Below are 26,116 nucleotides of genomic sequence, written 5' to 3' on the forward strand. Positions count from 1 at the left end.
ACATAAGGCCACTTCTCCAAAATCAGGAATCATAATCAACCTACCTACTATGAAGAAATAAAAACAGAAAATTAGGCAAAATGAGGTGAGAGAGATATATATTCCATATGTAGAAGAGGTAGGTGAAGGGAGATAAGCAATCTACCCAATAAAGAGTTCAAGGCAATGATTTTAAAGATGCTCAATGAGCTCAGGAGAAGAATGGATGAACACAGTGATAAGTTTAGCAAAGAGTTAGAAAATACAAAGAAGAACCAAAAAGAGCTGAAGAATACAATAACTGAAAAAATACACTAGAAGGGATCAACAGATTAGATGATAGAGAGGAATGGACCAGTGAACTGGAAGACAGTAGGGGAAATCACCCAACCTGAACAGAAAAAAGAAAAAATAATTTAAAAAAATGAGGACAGTTTAAGATACCTTTGGGACAACATCAAGGATACTAATATTCACATTATAGGGGTTGCAGAAGGAGAAGGGAGAGGGAAAGGAGCAGAGAACTTACTGCAGGAAATAATAGCTGTAAATCCCCCTAACCTGGGGAAGGAAACAGACATCCAGGTACAGGAAGCATAGAGAGTCCCAAATAAGACGAACCCAAAAAGGCCCACACCAAGACACATTTTAATTAAAATGGAAAAAAATTAAGGTAAAGAGAATCTTAAAAGCAGTAAGGGAAAGCAACTAGTTACATACAAGGGAACTCTGAAAGACTGTCAGCTGACTTTTCAGCAGAAACTGCAGCTCAGCAGAGGATGGCATGATATGTTTAAAGTGACGAAAGGGAAAAACCTACAACCAAGAATACTCTACCCAGTAAGGCTATTATTAAGATTTGAAGGAGAGACAAAGCTTTTAGCAAAAGCTATAAGTGTTCAGCACCACTAAACCGGCTTTACAGGAAATGTTACAGGGACTTCCTTAAGCAGAAAAGAAAAGGTCACTACTGGAAATATGAAAATTAGGAAAGGAAAAACTCTCATTGGTAAAGGCAAACATACAGAAGGTAGTAAAGCTAGAAGAAGGTTAAAAGACAAAAGTATTAAAATCATCTATATCTATAATAAATAGTTAAGGAATACACAAAACAAAGAGATATAAAACATGACCTCAAAAACATTAAACGTGAGTGGGGAGTAAAAATGTAGAGTTGTCAAAATGCATCTAAACTTAAGAAATCATCATAAACATAGTCATCAAATCACAAGGAAAAAAGCAAAAGAAGAAGAAAAGAACAAAAAAGAACTATGAAAACAATGAACAAGATGGCAGTAAGCACATACTTATTAATAATTACTTTAAATATAAGTGGCCTAAACACTCCAATCAAAAGACACAGAGTGGCTGAACAGATTAAAAAACAAGACCCATATATATGCTGCCTACAAGAGACACACTTAGATCTAAAGACACACACAGACTGAAAATGAGGGGATGGAAAAAGGTATTCTATGCAAATGGAAATGAAAAGAAAGTTGGGGTAGCAATACTCCTACCAGACAAAATAGACTTTAAAATGAAGACTATAACAAGACAAAGAAGGACATAGCATAATGATAAAGGGATCAATTCAAGAAAAAGATATAATAATTGTAAATATATATGCACCCAACATGGGAGCACCTAAATACATAAGCAAATATTAACAAACATAAAAGGAGAAAGTGAAAGTAATACAATAATAGTAGGGGACTATAACAACCTACTTACATCAATGGACTCATTATCCCGACAGAAAATCAATAAGGAAATACTGCCCATAAATGACACACTAGAACAGTTAGAGTTAATAGATACATACAAAACATTTCATCCAAAACCAGCAGAATACACATTCTTTTCAAGTGCACATGGAAAATTCTCTAGAATAGATCACATGCTAGGCCAGAAACAAGTCTCAATACATTTAAGAAAATTGAAATTATATCAAGCATCTTTTTCGACTACAATACTATAAGACTAGAAATAACTAAACGGAAAGTTGTAAGAAAAAAAATGCTATTAAACAACAAATTGGTCACTGAAGAAATAAAGAGAAAATACAAATATCTGGAGACAAGTGAAAATGGAAACACAATTCGAAATCTATGGGAATAAAGCAAAAGCAGTTCCAAGAGAGAAGTTTATAGTGATACCAGCCTACCTCAGGAAACAATAAAAATCTCAAACAATCTAACCTTGCACCTAAAGAAACTAGAAAAAGAAGAATAAACAAAACCCACACTTAGCAGAAGGAAAGAAATCATAAGATCAGAGCATAAATAGATGAATTAGAAGCTAAATAATAGAAAAAATTAATGGCACTAAGAGCTGCTCCTTTTAAAAGATAAAAAATTGATAAACCTTTAGCCAGACTCATAAAGAAAAAAAAGAAATACGGCCCAAATAAATAAAATCAGAAATGAAAATGGAGAAATTACAACTGACACCACAGAAATACCAAGGATCATAAAAGATTATTATGAACAATTATACACCAATAAAATGGACAACCGAGAGGAAATGGATAACCTTTTAGAAATGTACAATCTTCCAAAACTGAATCAAGAAGTAGAAAATATGAACAGACATTACCAGTCATGAAATTGAATCAGTAATCAAAAAACTCCCAACAAATAAAAGTTAAGGATCAGACAACTTCATAGGTTAATTCTACCAAACATTTAAAGAAGAGTTAATGCTGATTATTTTCAAATTATTCCAAAATATTGAGGGGGAAGGAATGCTTCTGAACTCATTCTGTGAGGCCAGCATCAGATTGATGCTGAAACCAAACAAAGACACCACACACACACACACACACACACACACACCCCACAGGCCAATATCACTGCTGAACATAGATGCAAAAGTCCTCAACAAAATACCAGCAAATCTAGCTCAACAACGCTTTAAAAAGATCATACACCATGATCAAGTGGGATTTATCCCAGAGATGCATGGATGGTTCAATGTCTGCAAATCAATCAATTTGATACACCACAGTAACAAACTGAAGAATAAAAGTCATGTGATCATCACAATAGATACAGATAAAGCTTTTGACAAAATTCAACATCCATTTATGATAAAAGCTCTCCAGAAAGAGGGCATAGAGGGAACATACCTCAACATAATAGAGGCCATATATGACAAACCCACAGTTAACATCATACTCAACAGTGAAAAGCTGAAAGCAATTCCTCTAAGATCAGTACCAAGACAAGGATACCCACTCTTGCCACTTATTTAACATAGTACTGGAAGTCCTAGCCACAGTAATGAGACAAGAAAAACAAATAAAAGGATTTAAAATTGGAAAGGAAGAAGTAAAACTGTCACTGTTTGTAGATGACACGAAATGATATATAGAAAACCCTCAAGATGCCACCAAAAAACTATTAGATGTAATAAATGAATTCAATAAGTTTCAGGATACAAAATTAATATACAGAAATCCTTTGCATTCCTATACACTAATAATGAACTATCAGAAAGAGAAATTAAGAAAACATTCCCATTTATAATCACATTAAAAAAATAAAATACCTAGGAATAAATTGACCTAAGGAGGTGAAAGACCTATACCTGGAAAACTATAAGACACTGATGAAAGAAATTGAAGATGACTGAAACAAATGGAAAGATATACTGTGCTCAAAAGTTGGAAGAATTAATATTGTTAAAATGACCCTATTCCCCAAGGCAATCTACAGATTCAATGCAATCCCTTTCAAAATACCAACCGTATTTTTCACAGCACTAGCAGAAATAATTCTAAAATTTGTTTAGAAATGCAAAAGACCTTGAATAACCAAAAAAAATCTTGAGAATGGAGAACAAAGCTGGATATATCATGCTCCCTGACTTTAGACTATACTACAAAGCTACTGTAATCAAAATAGTATGGCACTGGCACAAAAATAGTACATTGATCAATAGAACAGACCAGAGAGCCCAGAAATAAATCCACACTTATATGGTCATTAATCTACAACAAAGGAGGCAAGAATATACAATGGGAAAAAGACCACTCTTCAATAAATGGTGTTGGGAAAACTGGACAGCTACATGCAAAAGAATCAAACTGGACTACTCTCACACCATGCACAAAATAAACACAGAATGTATTAAAGATTTAAATGTAAGACCTAAAATCAAAGAACTCCTAGAAGGAAACATAGGCAGTATACTCGTTTACACTGGTCTTAGTAATATAGTTTTTGGATCTGTCTCCTCAGGCAAGGGAAACAAAAGCAAAAATAAACAAGCGTGCTTACATCAAACTAAAAAGCTTTTGCACAGGGAAAGAAACTATAAACAAAATGAAAAGGCAGCTTGACAAGTGGGAGAAGATATTTGTAAATGATACATCTGATAAGGGGTTAATATCCAAAATATATAAAGAACTGATACAACTCAACATAAAAAAAAAACTGATTAAAAAATGTGGATGTCAATAGACATACAGATGACTAAAAGACATGAAAAGATGCTCAACGTCACTAATCATCAAGGAAATGCAAATCAAAACCACAATGTGATCATCTGTTAACACCCGTTAGAAAGGCTATCATAAAAAAGACAGAAAATAACAAGTGTTGGTGAGGATGTGGAGAAAAGCAATGTTCGTGCACTACTGGTGGGAATATAAATTGGTACAGCCTCTAAGGAAAAAAATATGGAGGTTCCTCAAAAAATTAAAAACAGAACTGTCATATGATCCAGCAATTTCACATCTGCGTATTTACCTAAAGAAAACAAAAACACTAACTCAATAGCTAAGATATGGAAACAACCTAAATGTCCATCAACAGACAAATGGATAAAGAAGATGTGGTGTATATATACAATGGAATATTATTCAGCCATAATTTTAAAAAAATGAAATCTTGCTATTTGGGACAACAAGTGGATCTAGTGGATGGATCTAGAGGCTATTATGCTAAGTGAAATAAGTCAGACTGAGAAGGACAAATACCATATAATCTCACTTATACGTGGAATCTAAAAAACAAAACAAAACAGACTCAAGGATACACAGAACAAATTGATGGTTGCCAGAGGGGAGGGCGTAAGAGTGGATGGGTGAAATGAGTGAAGGGGATTAAGAGGTACAAACCTGGGCTTCCCTGGTGGCGCAGTGGTTGAGACTCTGCCTGCCGATGCAGGGGACACGGGTTCGTGCCCCGGTCCGGGAGGATCCCACATGCCGCAGAGCGGCTGGGCCCGTGAGCCATGGCCGCTGAGCCTGCGTGTCCGGAGCCTGTGCTCCGCAACGGGAGAGGCCACAACAGTGAGAGGCCCGCGTACCACAAAAAAAAAAAAAAAAAAAAAAAAGAGGTACAAACCTCCAGGTATAAAATAAATAAGCAATGGGATGTACTAAACAGCATATGGAATATGGTCAATAATACTGAAATAACTTTATATGGGACATATGGTTACTAGACTATTGTGATCATTTCATAATATATGCAAATGCTAAATCACTATGAGGCACACCTGAAACCAACATATTTTATGTCAAGTACATTTCAATTAAAATAACCTTCCTATATGAAGTAAAATCTTACATAAAATATATATGATTAAATGCTATTTTAATAAGATCACATTGAAGGCTATACATCAATGGCATTCCATTTTGTGATAACCCATTAACAAATCTTTAGACATATATATTATATATGTGTGTGTGTATATATATATATATATATATATATATATATATATATATATATATATATATATATGTGCTAAGTGCTCCAGAGGTAATCAAATATCAAAAAGTGACTCTGCCTTTATGGAAAATACAATAAAATTGAGTAGGCTAAAGTAACGTGTATGAAAAAATAGTAAATAATATAGATATGGTATAATTATGTGTTAAATTATGTTGCACCAAGTAGGAACTCAAATGTTTTCTGAATCAATGAATGTCAACGATTATTGGGATTGAGATCATCCAGAAAGTGAGATAAGACAAGGCTTCAGTGATCTTTTTGATGATATTAGAAATGATTTTCATGATAACTTATTCATGCTTCTTAGACTACAGGTGAGTCCCATAAATCCACAAGTATTCACTGAGCCCTACACTATACCAAACTCTGTATGAAGAAAAACTATAAAACATAGTCCACTTATTCCCTCAAGAAGTCTATGACTGGGGCTTCCCTGGTGGCACCAGGTTAGGTAACCCCTATACAGCCCCCTGCACTCTGCAATTTCCTATCACTCTTTAGCATAACTATCTAGTTAATTGTCTGTATCCACTAATGTATGTCTCCTTCCACTAATATTAAGCTCCATGAATTCAAGGATCTAGTCTGACTTACAATCCTAACATACTGTCTGACACATAGCAGACATTCAATAAGTATTTATAGAATGAATAAAAACATTCTATGGTGATTGTGGTGTGTGATAAATACAGAACAAAATAGAGAACCCAGAAATAAATCCACACATGTACAGTCAACTAATCATTGACAAGGGCACCAAGAACACACAATGGGGAAAGGATGGTCTTTTCAATAAGTGTTGTTGGGAAAACTAGATGTTCACAAGCAAACAAATGAAACTAGACCTCTATCGTAGACTACTCACAAAAAACTAACTCAAAATAGATTAAAGACTTAAATATAAGACCTGAAACTGTAAAACTCCTAGAAGAAAACACAAGGGAAATAGCTATTTAACATGGGCCCTGGCAATGATACTTTGGATATAACAACAAAAGCACAGGCAACAAAAGCAAAAATAGACAAGTGGGACTACAGCAAACTAAAAAGCTTCTTGCACAGCAAAGAAAACAATTGACAGAGTGAAGAGGCAACCTATGGAATGGGAGAAAATATTTGCCAACCATATATCTGAAAAGGGGTTAATTTACACAATATATAACAAACTCATTCAACTTAACAGCAAAAATACGAAAAATAAAATTAAAAATTGGGCAAAGGGCCTGAATAGACATTTTTCTAAAGAAGACATATAAATGGCAACAGACACATGAAAAAGTTATTAACATCACTAATCATCAAGGAAATGCAAATCAAAACCACAATGAGATATCACCTCATACCTGTTAGGATGGCTAGTATCAAAATGGCAAAAGATAACAAGTGTTAGTGAGAATGTGGAGCAAAAAGAACTCTTGTACACTGCTGATGGGAATATAAACTGGAGAAGCCACTATGGAAAACTGTACAGAGTTTCCTGAAAAAATAAAAAATAGAACTACCATATGACCCAGCAATCCCACATCTGGGTATATCTAAAGGAAATGAAATCAGTATTTTGAAGAGATATCTGCACTCCCATGTTCATTGCAGCATTGTTCACAATAGCTAAAATATGGAAACAACCTAAGTGTCTATCAATGGATGAATGGATACAGAAAATTCTACATAATGGAATATTATTCAGCCATAGAAAGAAGGAAATCCTGCCATTTGTGACAACATGGGTGAACCTGGAGGACATTATGCTAAGTGACATAATCCAGACAGAGAAAAACAAATGCTGTATGATTGCACTTATATGTGGAATTTCTTTAAAAAGTCAAACTGATAGAAGCAGAGAGTAGAATGGTGGTTGCCAGGGGCTCTCTGGGTGGGGGGTTGCAGGGGTGGAATGAACAGATGTTGAATCAAAGAATACAAAGTTTCATTTATAAGGTGAAAAAGTTCAGGAGATCTAATGTACAGCATAATGACTATAGTTAATAATACTGTATTGTACACTGAGAATTAGCAAAGAAAGTAGATCTTAAGTGTTCTTACCACGCACACACACAAATGGTAACTATGCAAGTGATGGATGTGTTAAATAATTTGTGGTAATCATTTCACAATATATATATACATCAAATCATCACACTGTATACTTTAAATATATACTATTTTACTTGTCAATTATACCTTAATAAAGCTAGGGGGAAAAAAAGAAAGCTTTAAGAAACCAATGTGAAACTGACTAACTTCATTAAAACTTGAGTGCTAACTTCTCTTGGGATATACATTTTCTAATATTCTTGTTTTGTGGAGTGAGGGAGACTTGGAAGTTGGCATCTTGCTGCATCTCCCCTGTACCATGTTTATTTCTAACCTTTTGCTCCTGAGCCAAGTGAGTGAGGCTCCTGTCAGGGAAAGCTGGTGAAGACTCCTTCCTTCCCTCAGAGCAAGCAGGGCCACGTAACCTAGGAGGGGCTTGGCTGGGTTATATTAGCCCTCTTGGGTGTTCCTGGTCTTCCTGTTCTCAGAGACCAAGCCCACTCTATGACTGGCAGAGTGCATTTGAAGAGAAACATTTCACAGCAAAATTGATGGGATGCAGCAAGAGCTATATCCAGAGGAACACATCTAGCTTTTAAAACCCTTACAATTAAAGAAAAATATATAAAATTAAGAAATTCAGTATTTATCTTAAGATATTAGACAAAGTACAACAAAACAAATCAGGAAGAGGAAATTAATAAAAGACAGTAATAATGAAATTAGGAAGAATAAATAATAACAAATCCAAAGTCAATACTTTTAATACTAATAAAATAAGCAATGATTCTGTGTGCCAGACTTAAAAAAGAGAGAGAGCTAAACTATACAAACTTAGAATTAAGAAAGGAAACAAATACAGAATATAGAAAAGATGCAAAGAACTTTAGGATATTACTCCCTTTGGTAACAAGGAAACATACTGGAATGGGTAAAGATTTCCTAGAAAAATAAAAATGACCACAAACAACCTAAGAAGAAGTGAAATTTGAATATACCAGGTACCCTGAAAGAGAACAGAAAGGTAATTGAAAATCTACTTCACTGAAACTTCAGTTACATATATATACATTCTTTTTTATATTCTTTTCCATTATGGTTTATCTTCACTGGTTCAACATCCAGACAGTTTCATAGCTAAACTCCTTCTAACCTTTAAAGAACTGTAATTCCAATATTATTTAAACCATGCTAGACTGCTCATAAATATGGAAAGCCCCCAATTTATGTTATAAAGCCAGCATAATTGTATAACAAGCAAGGAAAAAGAGAATTATATACAAATGTCATTTATACACACAAATCTTAATTTCTAAATAAAATATTACCACATAGAATCCAGAAATATATCAAAACTGTTAGAGTATGACTGTTATATGTTGAAGTCCTAACCATTATTAATGCCTTAGAATGGGACTTTACTTGTAAACAGGATCTTTACTGAGGCAATCAAATAAAAAATGAGGTCATTAGGGTGGACTCTAATCCAATATGACAGGTATTCTATAAAAAAGGGAAATGTGGACACCGGGAAAGACATGCATAGAGGGAAGACGATATGAAAAAACAGAAAGAAGATGGCCATGTGAAGACAAAGCATTGGAGTGATGCATCTATAATCCAAGGATTGCCAAAGATTGTTGGCAAATCACTACAGGCTATAAACAGGCAAGGACGAATCCTCCCACACAGGTTTCAGAGGGAGCATGGCCCTGTTGACACCTTGATTTTAGACTTCTAGCTTCCAGAACTATACAACAGTTTCTCTTGTTTTAAGCCACCCAGTTTGTGGTACTTTGTTATGACAGCACTAGAAAATGAATACAATGACCAAGAAGGTTTATTCCAGGAATTCAAATGAGGATCAATATCAGCAAATCTGTCAGTCATAGTCTATTACACATCAACAAATTAATGTGGACAAAAAACTACATGATGTCACATATGCTGAAAAGGCATTTCATAAAACTGGCAGCAAATCTTAAAAACTCTAATTAGGAATAGAAAGACAAAATAAAGACCATAAGTCAAGAACAAATATTATCCTAAACAGTAAAACTCTAAAACAATTTCATCTAAAATCATAAATTAGACAAATTTGTCAACAATCACTATTATTATTTAATATTCTCTTGGAAGTGCTAGCAAGTTCAATATGACAAAAATTACTGATATGAACAGGAGAAAAGAAGAGATACAACTATTTTTGTTGAGACAACTGCATATCTCAAAATCTTAAGAACCTCTAATAAAATGCCTACTAGAATTAAAAGATAATTTGGCTTTTTTTTCTATATTAGCAGTAAGTTTTTAGATATGGAAAATATTCCACTTACAATAGTGACAAGAATTATAAAATACTTGAGAATAAATTTAAAAAGAAAGGCACAGAATTTATACAAAGATAATTGTAAGGTCTTATTGAAGAGCATAAAATAAGAGATGAAGAAATGGAAAGCCATGCCATATTCTTGGATGGCAAATTTTACTATTATAAAAATGCCAATTCTTTCAAAGATAATATATAAACTTAATTCAATTCCAAACAGAATCCAACAGGAAATTATCAGGAGAAACTGGATTAATTGAGCTTAATATTTATATAAAAATTTAAATTGGATTCTTGTTTTATATCACATGCAAAAGTGTAATTCAAATGGATTAAAGACTTAGATGAAGAATATAAAAATCTTTGAATAAACTATATGTATTGTCTAGAAGTTGGAAGAACCATGTTACACAAGGAAGGAAATTCAGATGCTATAAACAAAAGGATGTACATGTTTGACAAATAAAAGTTTAAAAATTTTTGTATGATAAAAAGATATCACAAATAAAATTAGAAGCAACAAATTTAGAAAAATGCTGTTATAAATTGACAAGAAAAAGATTGCCCAAAGAAAATGAGTTTGAGCTTTGCTCAAGAAAAAGGAGCAAAGAATATAACTAATTTATAGTACATTGTCAATAAATACGCAAAAATATGCTCATTGTAGTCAGGGAAATGCAAATTACACTACGATTGGGAAATCACTTTACACCCATCAGACCGACAAAAATATAAAAGAGCAATAACACCTATTATTGCCACTAAGGATGAAAGATAAGGGTACTCTCATACAGAGACGGCAGAAATATGATTCAACAACAAATATTTTAAAATTAAAACATATTCTTTGAATCGGCAATTCCATTCTCAGAAAGCTATTCCAAGATGTATGTACAAGGATGTTTTTGACAGTATTGTGTATCTGTGTAAAAATCTAGAAACAGAGTTATTAATTATGAATGAATTACAGTTGACCCTTGAACAACAGGGGTTTGAACTGTGCGGGCCCATTTATACATGGATTTTTTTCACTAAATACGTACCACAGTACTACACGACCCACAGTTGATTGAATCCTCAGATATGGAGGAGGGCTGACTGTAAAGTTATGTACAGACTTTTTTTTTTTTTTTTTTTGTGGTACGCGGGCCTCTCAGTTTTGGCCTCTCCTGTTGCGGATCACAGGCTCCGGATGCGCAGGCTCAGCGGCCATGGCTCACGGGCCCAGCCGCTCCGAGGCATGTGGGATCTTCCCGGACTGGGGCACGAACCCGTGTCCCCTGCATCGGCAGGTGGACTCTCAACCACTGTGCCACCAGGGAAGCCCCTATGTACAGACTTTTGACTGCATGGAGTCAGCACCCCTGACCCCTGCGTTATTCAAGGGTCAACCATAATTCTGAAAAAATAGCTGAATAACTTTTGATACATTCACATCATGGGATATTATTAAGCTACTCTATACAATCAAATAAGACCTAAACTTGTTGACATAGGATCTGCAAAGGGTACAAGACACAGAGAAGTGTGTAAAATCTAATCCATTTTTAAAAAAAAATTAAAACCCCTAAATAGGTATATGACTACACACATACACAAACATATATGAAAAAACACAAAATGATACATATTGAATAGTTAACGTGTTATCTGGTGGATGGGTTATGAGGTGGCTAGAGAAATGGAGGAAAGGGGAAGGGGAGAAGCAAGAGAAAAAGAGAGACTGTACTAAAATCACTAGTGTGTAAGTTATGCGTCAATTCATTAAAATTTGTATATACCTTACATGAGTATATATACATTTATTTTTTCTAAGAAATTAAGAAAAATAAAAAAGGTGTTTCTCTACTGACTTGTAGAGATGTCCGTGATACATAGTCAAAAGGCAGTTTAGAATAATGTATATATTACACATGTATTTCTGTAAAAGAACACTCAGCTCATCCCTCCTAAGTGTGTACACAAGCAAGGAAAAAGTTATAGAATGCTATACACTAGCTGGTTAGCACTGAGTATCTCTGGAGTCCAAACTGGGATTGGGGATAGCAGCAGAGATAATTAGCTTCTTCCTTACACATCTTCATGTGTTTTATTTCTTGAAAAAATGAAAACCAATAAATGAACAAAGCCAAATGCCTACAGGAGCCAGAGTGAAGCAGGCTTAGTGGGGGCTGTGATGAAGCAGAATACACAACTAAAAACATCCAGATTGAAATGTAAAAAAATGACACAAAAACCATTTTTTTGAGAGAGAAAAAGACATAGATGAGGGCAGGATCCTAAATAACGTTTTCCTGTGTCCAGTTTAGAAAAAAAAAGTCCTTATGTTACACAGATTTTCTGTAACAGACAGGGAAATCACACATACTTTACTTTTTATCCATCTATACTCCAATCACAGGATCCATAACAAGGCCCAAAGAAGAATGCAGAATGCTTCTATTCTTTGATGCTAGAATACAGACTATTAGGAGAACAAGGACATACTATCACAGAAATATAGTATCATCATAGGCAGAACACTCTTTGACATAAATTGTAGCAATATTTTTTTGGATCTGTCTCCTAAAGCAAAGGAAATAAAAGCAAAAATAAACAAATGAGACCTAATTAAACTTAAAAGCTTTTGCATAACAAAGGAAACCATCAACAAAATGAGAAGACAACCTACTGAATGGGAGAAAATATTTGCAAATGATATGACCAATAAGGGTTAATATCAAAAACAGCTCATACACTCAACATCAAAAAAACAAACAACCCGATTAAAAAATAGGCAGAAGAACTGAATAGACATTTTTCCAACGAGGACATTCAGATGGCCAACAGGCACATGAAAAAATGCTCAACATTCTTAATCATCAGAGAAATGCAAATTAAAACCACAATGAAATATCACCTCACACCTGTCAGAACGGCTATCATCAAAAAGAACACAAATAACAAATGTTGGTGAGAATGTGGAGAAAACGGAACTGTCATACGCTGTTGATGGGAATGTAAATTGGTGCAGCCACTGTGGAAAACAGTATGGAGGTTTTTCAGAAAACTAAAAATAGAAATATCATATGACCCAGCAATTTCATTCACGGGTATGTATCTGAGGAAAACAAAAAACACTGATTCAAAAAGATATATGCACCCCAATGTTCACAGCAGCATTATTTACAATTGCCAAGATACAGAAGCAACCTAAGTGTCCACCAACAGATGAATGGATAAAGATGATGTGGTACACACACACACACACACACACACACACACACACACTGGAATACTACTCAGCCATAAAAAAGAATGAAATTTTACCATGTGCAACAATATGGATGGACTTGGAGGGTATTATGCTAAGTGAAATAAGTCAGAGAAAGACAAATACTGTATGATATCACTTATATGTATAATCTAAAAAATACAACAAACTGGTGAACATAACAAAAAAGAAAGAGATTCACAGATATAGAGATAGGGGTAGGGGATTAAGAGGTACAAATTATTATGTATAAAATAAACTATGAGGATATATTGTACAACACAGGGAATATAGCCAATATTTTATAATAACTATAAATAGTGTATAACCTTTAAAATTGTGAGTCACTATGTAGTATACCTGTAACTTATATAATATTGTAAATCAACTATACTTCAATTAAAAAAGCAAAAATAAAATATTGACAAAAAAAGAAATACAGTATCCTGGCTTAAGAAAGGACCATGGAAAATGCCTGATCCAACTTCCTCACTTTACAGCTGAGGAATGTGAGGCCAGGTTAAGCAACTGCTGTACTCGATTCCCTCCATTCCCTGCATGGCAGAAAATTATTTTATCTCAGAATTTTCACTCAGAGCAAATAAATGGTAGACAAGTAACAATAGTATTTCATTAGTTCAATAAATAAAAGTTTTCCTATTTTACATGTAAAAAACCAATCCTCAACTGTTATATTAAACATTTGAAATGAAAGGCACAGAACCTGTTTAAGTTGCCTTGTGTAAACCTGTAAAGACACTGGTTGAAACGACATGGTCAGTCCTCAATCATTCACTGATCCATCCTTCTTTTTATTCAACCAGCATTCACTGAACATTGTCTATACTCCTGACGCTGGGAGGTACTGGTGATACACACATTAGTGAGGCACAGTCTTTGTTCACCATCCAGTGGGGAAGTGATAAGCTATGAAACAAGTCAGACCAAAATACAAACCAAGTGTAAATGGAATGATTTATTCTGACTGGAGTTTCAGAAGCAGCTTCATCAAGGGGAAAGTTGACACATGAGTCAGGCCATGTAGGATGTAGGATTCCAGAGGCAACAACAAGAGCAAAAGCAAGGAAGTAGTGTGTTTGAGGAAATGATCAGAATTGAGCCCAATGAAAGAAAAGAACAAGGGAGAAAACTAGAAATTCACATGTTCTAGCCTGAGGATAAAAGTAAATTCAATCTAAGTGCAAGATAATTTGCCACCCCATCTCCTGCATGCCTGACATGTGGGAAGCGTTCAGTAAAGAATGTCTGGGTAAATCCCGACCAACTAAGTAATCTCTCTGTTCAAGTTACTGAATGATTTCAGCATATTACCATGTACCATCCAGGGTCTAGATCTCCCATCATGCCTTTCTGGTGTGTGTTTTCAGTTCTGACAGCTTTATGTCTCATATCTGAGACCTGAAAGGAGATTAGTAGTTAAAAGTGAATGTAAAATTCATAATAAAAGTTCACCATTCTATGAAAATTAATTTTATTTTGGTAATGTAAATATTTTCGAAGTGTAGTGAAGGGAAACACTTCTTAGGCAGGATCATCATAAATCAGGTATCCTCATTCAGTTCTCAGATCTTTAGCAGGCCCCATTTTACCCTCCTTTTCTGATTGGTGCTAAATTAAAAATAGATACTTACAATAATGATTCATTATATTTTTCTTTTCTATTCCAAAATTCCATTTCTCACTACTATTTTTTTATGGTATGCAAATTACCATCAGAAAAATCACACTTTTAAAAACATGCTTGAATAATAGTGTCCGTTAAATTTGTTCATGACCTGATTAATTTTTACAATATGCAAATATGATTTCATGTTTAATTTTGTTCTTCTTGATACTTCTGCCAAATTTCCTTCTTTTTGTGACAATTTCATTTTGTCTCCTAATTTATTTTTTTCCCTCATTTCTTCTACTTAAGAGCACTTAGACATAGCATTTGCCCTTTTATTTATCTAGGGCTCATTTCCATATAAAATACTTCCCTTAAAAAGGTTTACTTTTGTAAATTACAAAATATATTCTCCTTGACAAAAATCTAAAAATATAGAAGAATATAAAGGTGAAAATAAAAATCATTCATGATCCAACTACCCAGATCACTGTTAACACCTGTAAAAATATCATTTCCTTTACAGGTGCAACCAATGCTATTGTCCTATCCATGCTGTTTTCCTGTATATTATACAAATTAATCACACTTTAAAGCTTATAATTGGGCATAGGCAGAATCTTTTCTTGTTTGTACAATACTCAGGATTGAAATAGCCCTGTTATTTATGAAGTAACCCTCATATGCCTAGAAACTTATTGAATGGTGCTCTCAAATACTCTATTTGGTGGTGAGATGAATTGGGAGATTGGGATTGACATATATACACTGATATGTATAAAATAGCTACCTAATAAGAACTTGCTGTATAAAAATAAATAAATAAAATAAAATTTAAAAACCCCTCTATATCTGGGGTAAAAACACTGAGAAACCCTATACTTTCAGTAGCAGGCCACCAATTTGATGATGAGTATGGGACTGAGGGAATTTCAAAATGAATAGGAGGGGAGGGAGGGAGGGAAGACTTAGAAGTCACTTGCAGTATTTTAACAGTAGAATGTTATAATGGCTGTTTTTCCCCATGAACCACGCTATGCATTGAGTGAATGTTCAGTAAATATGAACTAATCTTCGTGTTTCATATCCATTTTTTAAAACTCTAAAATAAAGGTACAAAATGGGAGTGGGAAGTGTCCAAGAAAAGCTGGAGTAGAAGCTTTTTTTAAGATACAAATGTTAATAGAAGAGAACTATGGAAAACAAATTCAGGAAGAAATCTTTGACCAGAGCATGCTGTGGGAGGTGATCAGAACATGGGTCAATAGAAAATATTAGCATGAGATTTAAAGAAATTTTCTTGTGCTGTCACTTGTTTCCCTGGTTCTTGTTTGATGACACTTTGCATTATCTCACCAAGGTTTTATGTGACTCCACAAAGCATTTCTGTGCTGTTAGTCTCAGAAACAATACAAGAAATACAACACTTTTATTAATCAATAAGGAAGGCGACTATTTGCACTGAGCAAGAGTGACCTGGACAGGTGCTTCCTGTCGCTTGCATACCTGTTGTTTCGCCAACATTTTCTCTTTTATTTCTAACTCCAGTTTTAACTGTCTTTCCAGAAAGGCAGCTTTCTTCATGATAGTTGCTATAGTGATCTCCTTCTGATGAAGCTCCTCTGTTAGGTCAGAGATTTCATTCCTCATTCTTTCCTGCTCAGAGCTATGGTACTCTTCCTCCTGATAGAGTTGGCTTCTTATCTGCAGCAGATATTTTCCAGAAAATAGTAACAAATCCTTTATACAGCAGCTGAAAGGTTTTATTGGCCATGTTCGGTCTTCCCATCTTATCTTAAAACTTTGCCAGACCTCACTTTACCCTTCTTTTCTGATCAATGCTAAATGAAAAAGATACTTACAATAATGATTAATTTACTTTCTCCTTCCAATTTCAAAATTTTTTTCACTTATATTTTCTATTGTATGTAAGTCATCACCAACTACTGATACCACTTTAATGATGACTTTGACAGGAAGGTGGGGAAAGTATTATCAAGCACTTTTCCCCCAGCTTCATTGAGGTATAATTGCTATACAAAAACTGCACATAGTTCATGGATAAAATTTGGTGAGTTTGGACATACACTTGTGTTACTATCACCATAATCAAGAAAATAAACATTACATTACTTCTAAAAGTTTCTTTGTGTCCCCTGTTGTTTTAATTTTGTGTATGTGTGGTAAGAATACTCAACTCAAGCTCTACCTTCTTAACAAATTTTTAAGTGCACAATACCTTATTGTTTATTGTTGCACTGTGTTGTGCAGCAGACTGTGGAACTCACTCATCTCGTGTAACTTACTTCATACCCATTAAACCACCACTTCGGATTTGGTGTCATGGAAGAGCATGGGACCCACAACCCAGAGGCTGAAGAACCATTTTTTAGGGAGAAAAAAATTGGCTTAGAGAGGTTAAGTGACTTGCTCAAATTCATAAAGCTATTAACTGGCAGAGCTAGGTCTAGAACTTAGGACTGTTGGATCTAAATTCAGTGCTTTTTTGGACTAAATCATGCTGTACTATTTGTGACTGAAGACTATGTTTTTTAGAATCTTGTTACAATAAATTTCAAACTTAAGGTGTCCATCAAAAAGCATCACCTACATTTCTTAAGCCGGTGGAGTCTCATATTCTTAACTTTAGCTAAACCTTCCAAGGTAGAAACCTCTGGATCACCTTGGACTCCTCCCCTCCCTCATCCTCCCAAATCAAGTCAGGTAGCAAATTCTGTCCCTTCTGTTTCAACCTCTCTTAAATCTCACCTCTGCTTTCCATTCCTACTACCACTGTCTTAGTCCAGCCTCCTCCCGGCTTTCTAGAAATCTTTCACTCTCTCTAATTCTTGAGGTTCAGAGATAAAGTATGTAATCACTGGTCTCAAAAAAAAATCACAGTCCATCGGGGGAAAGAGGAAAATAAACAGAACAGTGTAGCAACTGATATCAGCAGTAGGTAGTGGAGTAGAGCTTACTCCAGCCTGGGGATGCCAGAATAGGATTCCCAGAGGAAGGGACATCGCACTGAATACTGAAGGATGAATGGAAGCCAGATGGAAGAGAGAGATGGAGGTGAGCTCCCAGGCAACGAATGCTGTGAAGGAGCGGGGTCAGAGGGAGAAGGCACACTCAGTGAACCAAAAGGAGTTTGGAGTGGCTGGGACTTGGTGCGTTGTGAGAAGTAAGGCTGGAGAGTTAAGTAGGGGCCATTCACAAAGAGATTTATATGAATTTACCCCTCGGAACTTACTTCAAAAACTTTTTTTTCATTTCATCTTTAAACATTTCAGGATATATCTCTAAAAGAATAGCAGTGTGCTCTCTCTCTTTTCTAACATAACCAGAATACCATTGTAATGTCTTAAAAATATTAACAACAATTCCTCAATATCATACAATATCCAGGCACTATCAAATTTAAAATTGTATCAGAAGTGTAATGAATGGTTTTCAGGTTTGCTTATTTGAATTGAGATCTAAATATGGTCCACACATTGAGACTGGCACCTATCTTTTTTTTTTTTTTTCCCCCGTACGGGGGCCTCTCACTGCTGTGGCCTCTCCCGTTGCGGAGCACAGGCTCCGGATGCGCAGGCTCCGGACGCGCAGGCTCAGCGGCCATGGCACACGGGCCCAGCCGCTCCGCGGCATGTGGGATCCTCCTGGACCGGGTCATGAACCCGTGTCTCCTGCATCGGCAGGCGGACTCTCAACCACTGCGCCACCAGGGAAGTCCCTGGCACCTATCTTTTTAAAGCTTCTCTTTGTGCATGCATGTGCATGTGCGTGTGTGTGTGTGTGTGTGTGCTGAGTACTCTGCATACATTGTCTTATTTAATCACCACAATCTCTATATTCAAGATCAGAAAATTAAGATACATAGCTGTTCACAGTCACATTCTTGGTGACAGGCAGTCTGATTCCAGGTCCTTACCCATTGTGCTATGTAACCTCTGTGAGCATGGCCCTAGAACGTGGTTCCCACATTGGAAAAAAGCCAGAGTGGGATGACCTAACATGGAAAGTACTCAGGTCAGTAAGGTAACCATAGTCCAGCCTCAGGTTTTATACCATCAATCTCTCATCTGAGGCTATTCTTTTTATTAAAATTTTTAGAATTTCAGAGTTGGACATAACCTTAGAAATCACATGGTCTAACTCCATCATTTAAAAAATGGAAAAAAAAAGGCTCACAGGGAAAGGAACTGACTGGGTCTAAGTTATCCAGCTCCTAAGAGTAGAAGCATAGACTAGGAGACTGAAGTACAAATACCCTTACCCCGGGACAATATTACACATCTCCTTTCGTCTCCCATCTTCTCTCTCCAATTTTTTCTCTTACAATTTATTCGATGAACAATGGGGTTGTTCTATCATTTGCCCCAATTTGGATTTTGCTGATTGCATCCCCATAGTGTAGTTTAACATGTTCTCTTAAAATGGTATTTTTAAAATGTGGGAAAAATGAATATATTATCATGAAGAAGGAGTAAACTATTTTCATTATTTTCACAACATTTAGATATTAAAACATGCTATACTGCAAAATTTCTTTTTAAATGAGATTAATTTACCTAGCTGTAAATGACTTTTGGCTTTATTAAAAATGTCAATTCTATCACAAAATAAGTTACTAAAAATCGTTCTATATTGACAAAAGAGAAAGAAATAAAACACTTGAAAGATTCATAATACATGGCTCTTGTTGGTTTTATTACAAGAGAATGAAAATGCTCTCTACAAACACTTCCCAGAAACTATAGCTATTTATACACAATTCATTTGTTACCTTTTCTGCACAGCAATGCATTATCTAGAGGTCTCCCAGAGTCTGTAAAGAGATTTGTGTCTTGCAGTCTCTCCCTCCACATCAAAACTGTGCAAAATCAGTAGATTCCTTCTAAGTTTTATTACTCTACCTAAATCTATGAGGTTAAGAACAGTGTAACTATACTTTAGGAGGATTTAATCAACCTTTTATCATAATGTATTCACTGGGGACTCCAGTCAAAAACAGTTTTTAAAGTTATATTTTAAAATATCAGTAAAATAAGTTTCATGGGATTATGTGAAAAAATAAGGAAAATGATCATTAATTCATAACACCTTTTCTACACTTAATAGTTGCCTGACAGTCAATTCCTCAGGAGATGGGATTTGTCTTTTACATGATTATATTTCCTACAGAAATAAGCAGTATAGCAACAGTCCTACTAGATACTCAATAAATGTTTGTTTAATTTATACAAACAACTGAATTTATGACCCTATACAATTATGGGAGACTTCAGCCTTAATATTAATTAATTTGTTCTCTAAATATTTATTTTCACTCATTGTGTGTCAGGCACTTTGCTGAGCACTAGATGATAATTCAAAGCCACATCCAGTATTTTCCTACTTTTAACAATTGTTTAGACTATATAGCATTGAATATTCTGTGTAATCCTTAAACTGAAAGACCAGAGAAGTGGGTAGCAGCCATGAGAAACTCATGGGAAAGCCACTACTGAATTTTACTAGAGGAAGAAGAGAAGACAGTTTTTGTAGCTGCCTAGCTCCTGGCAGAGTACTTGGCACATGTTAGGTGCTCAATGACAAAATGTGGGTGTAACCAATAACAATAGCAGCCAACATCTATTAGGTGCTTCCTCTGAGCTAGGTAGGCCCTGTTTTAAGCATTTTACTTGCATTTTTTAATGGATTTTAACTTAAAGGAAGAGTATGAATTCTGGAGCCAGATTGTCTGGATTCAAATCTGGCCCCTGCTACTTACTAGTTATATAATATTGGTGGAAATTACTGACCTTCTCTGTGCCTTAGTTTCCTTAAATGTAAAAGAGGATAGTATTAGTACCTACCTTATAAGATGGTTGTGAGGGATACATGAATTAGGATTTGTTAAGCCCTTAGAACAGCTTCTGGCACATGGCAAGAGTTGTTTAAGCTTGTTTAATCCTCATCACAACCTTATGAGGTAGGGCTAATTATCCCACCCCCATCCTAGAAATGAGGACCATAAGCAGCTCGCATAGGCAACTTCCCAAAGCTTATGCACCTAGTGTGTGGTTTTGAGTGCAGGCCTCTGCTCTCACACTTACTGTGCTCAGCTACTCTGCATGGAGCCACAGCCCCTCTGCGTTTCCTGGGCAGTCTCCCAGCAGCAGAGTGATGACCTAAGGTTTGTGTTTCTTATAGCATCACACAGAAGAGTGTCAGAATTGGTAGTTTAGCAGCTTGGTAGGTTATTATCTTAGGAGAAAACACAGAAGGAAAAAGAAGGGAGTGAGAGGGAAGATTATTTTCCCCCTTTGTATTCAGAAACTTCAGATCTGCCTGGAAGAACAAAGCTCATTATTTGCCATACCTTGTTCAATTCTTTTTCATGATTTGGTTGATCTGGGGTCACTGCAAACAGCTCTTTCCATTGTTTTTCTGTTTCTTTAATAGATGGTGAATAAGATGATTCAAGTCTACAAATTATAATGAGTAAAAATTAAGTTTAACTTGATAAATTGTTAGGATTATATTGTTAATTTAGGCCATCATAGGATGCAGAGATAGATTATTAGTCTGCTGGAAACATTTCTAGTTACAGAAATGGCAAGTTCTAATACATTCAGGTCCCATAAGTATTTGCATATTTAACTGAGTGCAAATAGTCTTAGTGAAAAAAATAAAACCTAGTTATTAATATGGAATTTCAACTATACATTAAAAATTGGCTGAATACTGGATTTGCATATGTAGATAAGATTTTTGGATAAGAACAAAAGACTGTTTGGTATAATAAAATAGCTTGGGAGCCAGTTTAAAAAAGAAAATACACCTGACCTGCTTCTACACTGTGGAAAGGAACTATGTCAGGAGATGTCCGAGGGGAGCCACTACTCTGTAAAAGTGATCCAAAATGATTAAATCTGACGGTCTACCCAGAGAGAGTGCAAATATGTCTATTTTTTGGCTGCTCAATTTATAAAATGGAATAGCAACCACATATGGACACTAGAGAGGAAAGGCAGAAACTAGTATAAAAAGTACCATTTCCATAGGAAGGTTGGAGAACTAGAAACAGGTAATGTTCACTTCCACATCAGGGAGGTTGGTAAAATTAAAAAAACATTAAAACAGAAAAATAAAGATAACCAGGCAAGAAAAGAAACATGCTTTCCACTATTGCTGGACTAACCTGGTAGAGTCTGGGGTTTTGAGGAATGTACCCACCTGTAAGTGAGCATAATTTTAGATTTCCAAAGAGCTTTTTAAAGAGTTCCACAAATCAAAAACTTAAGCCACACATTCAAACACAACAAAATCTGAGTAATGATAGAGAAATAACTAATGTAAAGATGGAAAATAAAGGGCTCTTTTAAAAGGTATAAATTAATAGTGATATCCCTGAGGTACATATGTCTGGACTGGATTGCTTTTTTCTGATTATCAAATATACATGTTAACTGTAGAAAACAGAGTTTATCAGAGTATATACTGTGATAAATTGTCATCTAGGAAAAACTGTTGTCAGCATTTTTGTGTATATATTAATTGTCTTTTTTGCCTGTGCATATGTGTATAAAAACATACATGTTTCCTGTACCATTAGAATGTACTGAACACACTATTTTTCAGTCCCCTTTTGTTTCCCACTCAGTAATATATTGTGAGTATTTTATCCAATATTCTCCTAAAACATTATCTCAGGATCAATCCTAAATATCTCTTATTTGCTATGATTTTAAAAAGGTGAAAAATGAAATTTCCTATTTTTTAAATTCTTCTGAAGCAATTCAGGGAGTGGAATGCTGAACTGAATGGTAAAACCTCATAATGATCTTATAAATTTCAGTGAGTGAATGGAACAAACATCAAGCTTTAATGTGGACAAGTTCAAAGAAGAAAACAATAATCATGCTAATATAAAGATATAAAGGAACTATCATTTATCTTGTAAGAAGGGAATGTAGAAATTATTTTTATAACTCTCAGAACGTATCAGCTCAAGGTGTTTCTATAAGAAAAGAAAAAGCTAACAAAATCTTAGCATTATGGAGAAAGGTTCTGAAAATGAATGAAGACATTATAATGCTACTATTATAAAGCTATTGTGTGTCTACATTCAGTAGCCTTGGCTGCTTCACCTTAATACAGCTGTAAAGACACAACAGAGTCTAAATAAAAAAAAAAACATTAAAGAGGATAGAATCATGTTCATATGAGAACAAACTCTAAGAATTAGAAACTTTCAGTGGGAAAGACGAAGGCTGAGAAGACTCTGCCCAAAGTCTAAAATACAATGGAAGCTGTGAAACATTAAATATCTATCTTTTCATCAAATCTCAGAATACTAGAACTGAAGAATATCCTCCAAATTAGAAGGATGTAGCTCGGAGACCAAAATATATACCAACTTAAATAGAAGATGGCAAGCAGGCATACCAGAAGAGTTGTATTAGCCAAATATGTGAATAACTGCAAGATTTTAGATTAAATCATGTATTGAAGGACAGTTGGCAATGTCTGGAATTCAGCATTGGCTTTGTGAGAAAGCTCCAGAGAAAATACCTACAATGCTCTTCACAAACCAGAGCTAGACATGGGTTGAATGGTTTGCTCTTGTAGGAAATTTCTTACGTTTTTAGGCATATACATTCTTTACGTGAAGACATTTCTCACCAACTCACCACACTGGGACAGTGCCTTGCACATAATATATTTCCAATGGATTTATTAATGATCAGTAGTGATGACATATAGCTTATATATCTGAGCACTCTATAATGCTAACTGGCTAACAGGCATTCTACCATCCTTGGTTAGATGCACAGTAGGTCATTTTTACAGATCTTAATTTGCCATTTGTTGTTAAGTGTAGACCTCAAAGAAATGCTAGCAGATCCCACAACTTAGAAGAAATAATTATTGCCTTTAAAACAATGTAATTATCCTTCAATAAAATATCCCTTACCATTTGGCTATTCAGTTTCTAAAATCCTATCATTGGTCTGGCATTAGCCTTCAGATGTAAGAAGGATTCAAGTTCTAATGAGACTTAGAACATCAGTGAATAGTTAGAACAGTCAAACTGTCTATTCACAAACATAAACATTTAATAATCCTCTGAAGTCCCATTTCCTTTGTGGTTATGTAGTACACAATATCTGTCTGATTTTAAAAAAGGAAAAAAAAGTCTGTTCTAACAAAACCCTTAATGGAACTGACACGATGGTGAGTGTGGAGGCCAAAATAAATACAACATTTATGAGTGAAAAGTTAGTAACAGGTTTAAGGCCAACAAAATAAAAACATTTGAAAAATATGGAATAAATATTATTTATCAACATTGATAATTAAATACCAGCTCTATACTATTGTTTTTACGATATTCTGAAGAATAAACTTCTAAGAAAGTCTCTGATTTCATTATGACACATAAATATCCACATATCAGAACATGATGTAATTTTCTAGATGAGTAAAGATACTGATTTTGAAGATAATCACTAACTTTATTTTTAATATCTAATATTACCTAATAATTAACAGCATGTTAATACAAAACTGACTTTTTTTTTTTTTTTTTTTTTTTTTTTTTTTGCGGTACGCAGGCCTCTCACTGTTGTGGCCTCTCCCGCTGAGGAGCACAGGCTCCAGACGCGCAGGCCCAGTGGCCATGGCTCATGGGCCCAGCTGCTCCGTGGCATGTGGGATCCTCCCGGACCAGGGCATGAACCCGTGTCCCCTGCATCGGCAGGCGGACTCTCAACCACTGCGCCACCAGGGAAGCCCCCAAAACTGACTTTTAATTCTAGTTTCAAATATAAAACTCTTAAAAATATTCAAACATGATGTTTTGAATAGTTTTTCTCAGGCTGCTGAATATAAAAATATACCTTTTTTTATCTTCTGGAGCACTTTGGCACTCTCCTCCTTTTAATAGTTCTCTGTGCAACTGCAATCGTTCCATTTCTATAATTCTCAAGAGATCATCACGTGATTGTAACTCACTTTTCACCTCTGAGAGTTCTGCTTCCATGGCCTAAATAAAAACATCAAAAAATTTCAATCCTCACATTTGGATATCATGATGTATAATACTTTAAAAAATATTTAACATCTATGAAGCAGCCTAATTTCAAATGAACGGATATATAATACTTTGCTGGCTCTGTCTTACAGAATTTCATTCATTTATTCAACAAATATTTACTGAGCTCTTACTCTATGCTCAGCACTGAGGATACAGACACAGGATCTGTCCTTATGAGCTTACAGTCTAGTGATAGAGACAAAGAAGCATCCAAATATGGCCATACTGTATGAAAGAGGGAAATATAAAAGTATGAATAAAATATCAATGCATAAAATTTGAATTAATGCAAATAATTCCTAATTTAAATAAGATAATAGCCAAGAAAAATCTAATTTCAAAGCTGGCCAACAAAGTGAATTATAAACCACGGTTTATGGTTCCACTATTGCCCAATAGTAGCCCTACTTTAGCTGGTAACTAGAAATACCAGCAATCCTGTGAGCCCAGTGTTTTATTTGGCTAATAGCAGGGACTTGAGCAAGTTTAGAAGCTGTTGGGAAGGATCCAGTTGGGAGAGAGAAGGGGTAATACTAACAGTGTCAGGTTCCTGAGAAGGTAGGTGGGGTGGGTCCCAAAGCACAAGTGAAAGAATAGCCTAAAGCAAAAAGTCCCTCTGCTCCTGCAGTAGGAAAGAAGGAAGGAAGATGGAATGGAGACACGTATATGCATTTGGAAATGGGGAGCTAGGAGAGGGGCTACCTGTTGGCTTCTATTTTCCTTGTGAAGGAAAAAGGCAATGTCAGGTCAGTGGAAGGAGAGGTGGAGGTGGGGGTAGGGGAGGGATTTTTGAGAGTGGAGAAGGTTTGAGATGGCCTTCAACGGGCATGGGAGAGTTAGTTGTTTGGAGCAACACAGTAGGACTCCTGGTAGTGTTGATACTCATTTGAGGTTTGTGTCCATGACCTGTTGAGTGATTTTCTCCAGCAGAACTTGGCTGTTCTCTGGGAGACAGGAATGGAAGAGTCCTTTCATATCAACAGGTCTCCTCCACTCAATTACACAGAGAAATGAATATTTATTAATGTAATTAATATTAAATACATATTAATAT

At 35.2% G+C, this 26,116-nt stretch overlaps 1 protein-coding gene across 1 annotated transcript in view; it reads right to left on the bottom strand.

Annotated features, from left to right (window-relative positions):
- Positions 1 to 26,116, bottom strand: part of DEUP1 (deuterosome assembly protein 1) — a gene marked incomplete at both ends in the record, with an annotated part of 99,232 nt that overhangs the window by 24,996 nt on the left and 48,120 nt on the right. The window contains 4 exon segments of the mRNA XM_079708319.1: positions 14,678 to 14,764; positions 16,479 to 16,676; positions 21,343 to 21,448; positions 24,866 to 25,011. Of these exon segments, the coding sequence (XP_079564445.1) occupies positions 14,678 to 14,764; positions 16,479 to 16,676; positions 21,343 to 21,448; positions 24,866 to 25,011 (537 nt within the window).

The sequence above is a fragment of the Hyperoodon ampullatus genome, assembly GCF_949752795.1.
Source record: "Hyperoodon ampullatus genome assembly, chromosome: 7".
Taxonomy (NCBI): Eukaryota; Metazoa; Chordata; class Mammalia; order Artiodactyla; family Ziphiidae; genus Hyperoodon; species Hyperoodon ampullatus.